Source organism: Pan troglodytes, chromosome 9 (assembly GCF_028858775.2).
Source record: "Pan troglodytes isolate AG18354 chromosome 9, NHGRI_mPanTro3-v2.0_pri, whole genome shotgun sequence".
NCBI lineage: Eukaryota > Metazoa > Chordata > Mammalia > Primates > Hominidae > Pan > Pan troglodytes.
The window spans coordinates 47,692,563-47,696,835 of NC_072407.2; the positions used below are offsets into that span (position 1 = coordinate 47,692,563).

The 4,273-nt window shown below is 44.2% G+C and overlaps 1 protein-coding gene across 1 annotated transcript in view; it reads left to right on the forward strand.

The window, feature by feature from the left end:
• Window positions 1-3,828: 3,828 nt before the first annotated feature.
• HSD17B12 (hydroxysteroid 17-beta dehydrogenase 12) overlaps window positions 3,829-4,273 on the forward strand; it is a 175,053-nt gene continuing 174,608 nt past the window's right edge. The window contains exon 1 of the mRNA XM_001158375.7: window positions 3,829-4,267. Coding sequence (XP_001158375.3) covers window positions 4,108-4,267 — 160 coding nt within the window. The 5' untranslated portion in view covers window positions 3,829-4,107. The remainder of the gene's footprint in view (window positions 4,268-4,273) is intronic.

A 4,273-nucleotide genomic window follows, 5' to 3' on the forward strand; every position in this document is an offset into this window, starting at 1 on the left:
CACTGTTTTAGGTCCTATGGATTCACAGCATAGTGTTCCCTATAATCATAGATTCTAGTGGGGGCCACAGACAGACAGACATATGCAACAAAAAATATGTATTGTTAGTTTATAATAACTGTCTTCTCCCCCTTCCACCCTATTCTAAGGAGAATGGGACTGAATATCTAGAGGGTGCCTTGTTGGTGAGCAATGATGAGCTGGGATATATAAATTTGGGGATATAGCTATACTGTAGGCAAAGATTTGGGGAAGAGGGAGAAGTTGAGGACGAAGAGTGGTGGGCCTTTAGTTGAACTGAAGAGGCAGCCCCAGCCAAAGGTACCAAATTCAATTAAAATAAAATATGATGTCAGCTCGACTCACATGGCTGAATTCTGCAGGGTAATTGATGGTTTACATTTACAGCCTTAGGGTTAGACCTAATTAATCTGATAAGAGAATGGAGAAGGGGGGGTTTGGGCAGCAAGAAATAAGGCTCAAATTGAATCTTATCAAACTATGAAGTTAGCTGCAAGGTATGTTGAACTGTTACCCTTAGAATTATTATCCTTAAGTTCCTGCTTTACAAAAAACACTCAAGTCTTGAATCAGCAGCCCCTACTGGCTAAGAACAAATTTTAGGTACCTTTCTGAGCCCAAATCCATGCCAGAGAAGGAAACAAAAACTCTTGAAGGAAGGTAGAGAGTAAGTGTGAAGCACTTTATTGTTTTACACAATTTTTTAAAATTATACTTTAAGTTCTAGGGTACATGTCCACAATGTGCAGGTTTGTTACATATGTATACATGTGCCATGTTGGTGTGCTGTACCCACTAACTCGTCATTTACATTAGGTTTATCTCCTAATGCTATTCCTCCCCACCCCACCCCCCCCCACCCCATGACAGGCCCCAGTGTGTGATGTTCCCCTTCCTGTGTCCAAGTGTTCTCATTGTTCAATTCCCACCTATGAGTGAGAACATGCGGTGTTTGGTTTTTTGTCCTTGCGATAGTTTGCCGAGAATGATGGTTTCCAGCTTCATCCATGTCCCTACAAAGGACATGAACTCATCCTTTTATATGGCTGTATAGTATTCCATGGTGTATATGTGCCACTTTTTGTTAATCCAGTCTATCATTGTTGGACATTCGGGTTGGTTCCAAATGTGAATAGTGCTGCAATAAACATACGTGTGCATGTGTCTTTATAGCAGCATGATTTATAATCCTTTGGGTATATACCCAGTAATGGGAAGGTTGGGTCAAATGGTATTTCTGGTTCTAGATCCTTGAGGAATCACCACACTGTCTTTCACAATGGTTGAACTAGTTTACAGTCCCACCAACAGTGTAAAAGTGTTCCTATTTCTCTACATCCTCTCCAGCACCTGTTGTTTCCTGACTTTTTAATGATCGCCATTCTAACTGGTGAGATGGTATCTCATTGTGGTTTCGATTTGCATTTCTCTGATGGCCAGTGATGATGAGCATTTTTTCATGTGTCTGTTGCCTGCATAAATGTCTTCTTTTGAGAAGCATCTGTTCATATCTTTTGCCCACTTGTTGATGGGGTTGTTTGTTTTTTTCTTGTAAATTTGTTTGAGTTCTTTGTAGATTCTGGATATTAGCCCTTTGTAAGATGAGTAGATTGCAAAAATTTTCTCCCATTCTGTAGGTTGCCTGTTCACTCTGATGGTAGTTTCTTTTGCTGTGCAGAAGCTCTTTAGTTTAATTAGATCCCATTTGTCAATTTTGGCTTTTGTTGCCATTGCTTTTGGTGTTTTAGACATGAAGTCCTTGCCCATGCCTATGTCCTGAATGGTATTGCCTAGGTTTTCTTCTAGGGTTTTTATAGTTTTAGGTCTAACATGTAAGTCTTTAATCCATCTTGAATTAATTTTTGTATAAGGTGTAAGGAAGGGATCCAGTTTCAGCTTTCTACATATGGCTATCCAGTTTTCCCAGCACCATTTATTAAATAGGAAATCCTTTCCCCATTTCTTGTTTTTGCCAGGTTCATCAAAGATCAGATAGTTGTAGATGTGTGGTGTTATTTCTGAGGGCTCTGTTCTGTTCCATTGGTTTATATCTCTGTTTTGGTGCCAGTACCATGCTGTTTTGATTACTGTAGCCTTGTAGTATAGTTTGAAGTCGGGTAGTGTGATGCCTCCAGCTTTGTTCTTTTGGCTTAGGATTGACTTGGCAATGCGGGCTCTTTTTTGGTTCCATATGAACTTTAAAGTAGTTGTTTCCAATTCTGTGAAGAAAGTCATTGGTAGCTTGATGGGGATGGCATTGAATCTGTACATTACCTTGGGCAGTATGGCCATTTTCACGATATTGATTCTTCCTATCCATGAGCATGGAACGTTCTTCCATTTGTTTGTGTCCTCTTTTATTTCGTTGAGCAGTGTTTTGTAGTTCTCCTTGAAGAGATCCTTCACATCCCTTGTAAGTTGGATTCCTAGGTATTTTATTCTCTTTGAAGCAATTGTGAAGGGGAGTTCAGTCATGATTTGGCTCTCTGTTTGTCTGTTATTGGTGTATAAGAATGCCTGTGATTTTTGCACATTGAGTTACAAGACAGGGATGCCCTCTCTCACCACTCCTATTCAACATAGTGTTGGAAGTTCTGGCCAGGGCAATCAGGCAGGAGAAAGAAATAAAGAGTATTCAGTTAGGAAAAGAGGAAGTCAAATTGTCCCTGTTTGCAGATGACATAATTGTATATTTAGAAAACCCCATGGTCTCAGCCCAAAATCTCCTTAAGTTTTACACAATTTTTTAAACTTACCTTGTGGTCTTTCTCCTCTGCAACTTTGCTAACGTAGTTCCCATGCCTGTATCTGGACTTCACACTTCTGTGCCCCCTGGAAATACCACTCCCCCACTCCCCAACCAAAAAAGGGAAATTTTAAAAAGAAAGTAAAATTTTCTATCCCCCTTTGAAGACAAATTAAAAGATATAGTCTCCTTCCAAAACTAATTGTTCAGCAAGCTGTGTTGCTATATTTTTCATTCACCGTACAGCTCTGATGCCATCGTCTAACAGTTATTAGACTCCATCAGGTGATTCGCCTTGAACCCCAAATCGTTGGGAACTAAGTGATGTTTAGTGCTCAGCTGGGAGGGAGGTCTGGCATTTAAGGGCTCTCTATGAGTGAGTGTAACCCGGGCGAATGCCTGCAGCGAGGAAGGCACAGACACAGAAGACTGCAAGCCTTTATCTGGAAAAGTTTATGGCAACAATGACAGCACGCTTAACAATGATATATTTATTATATAATTATATCATATATGTGAAATATATATTTATTTAATAAAGAGTTGAAAATAAAACTGTGGCTCCACACCTATTTCTTTTCTTTTTTTTTTTTGTTTTTGTTTTGGGATGGAGTCTCACTCCGTCGCTCAGGCTGGAATGCAGTGGCGCGATCTCGGCTCACTGCAACCTCTGCCTCCCGGGTTCAAGTGATTCTCCTGCCTCAGCCTCCCGAGTAGCTGGGATTACAGGCGCACGCCACCAAGCCCGGCTAATTTTTGTATTTTTAGTAGAGACGAGGTTCGGATGTTGGCCAGGCTGGTCTCGGACTCCTAAGCTCAAGCGATTCGCCCGCCTCCGCCTCCCGAAGTGCTGGGATTACAGGTGTTAGCCACCGCGCCCTGCCTACTCCTACTTCTTACTACAATCTTTCCATTCACTAGCGGCTTCTCTGATCCCATTTCCTCTTCGAACCTGAGCTCAAACCAGCCTGGGTCTGACCGGCCAATCCGAGCGCAGTCTTCCGCAGTCGCGAGTACGGCTGCAGCCAATGAGAGACCGGGGCGCCTCGGTGGGGTGAGACAGGGCGCTCACTGGCGGAACCCCGGGGGACGCGGTGATGGGAGGAGTGTGGGAGGGGCAGTGGAACTGGAGTCAGCTAATGGCTGACGCACTACGCGCAGAGGGAAAGACGGGTCACCAATAGCGACACGGATATGGCCCCGCGGGCGGGGTTTAGGCCCAAAGTGGTGTCGGAGCAGCGCCTATTAGTGTCATCCTCACCGTCACGGCCGGCGCCTCTTCCTGGATTCATTCACTCGCTCTTTTCATTCACGAAGGTAGTGAGGCCTAGTGGAAAGCCATGGAGAGCGCTCTCCCCGCCGCCGGCTTCCTGTACTGGGTCGGCGCGGGCACCGTGGCCTACCTAGCCCTGCGTATTTCGTACTCGCTCTTCACGGCCCTCCGGGTCTGGGGAGTGGGGAATGAGGCGGGGGTCGGCCCGGGGCTCGGAGAATGGGCAGGTGAGT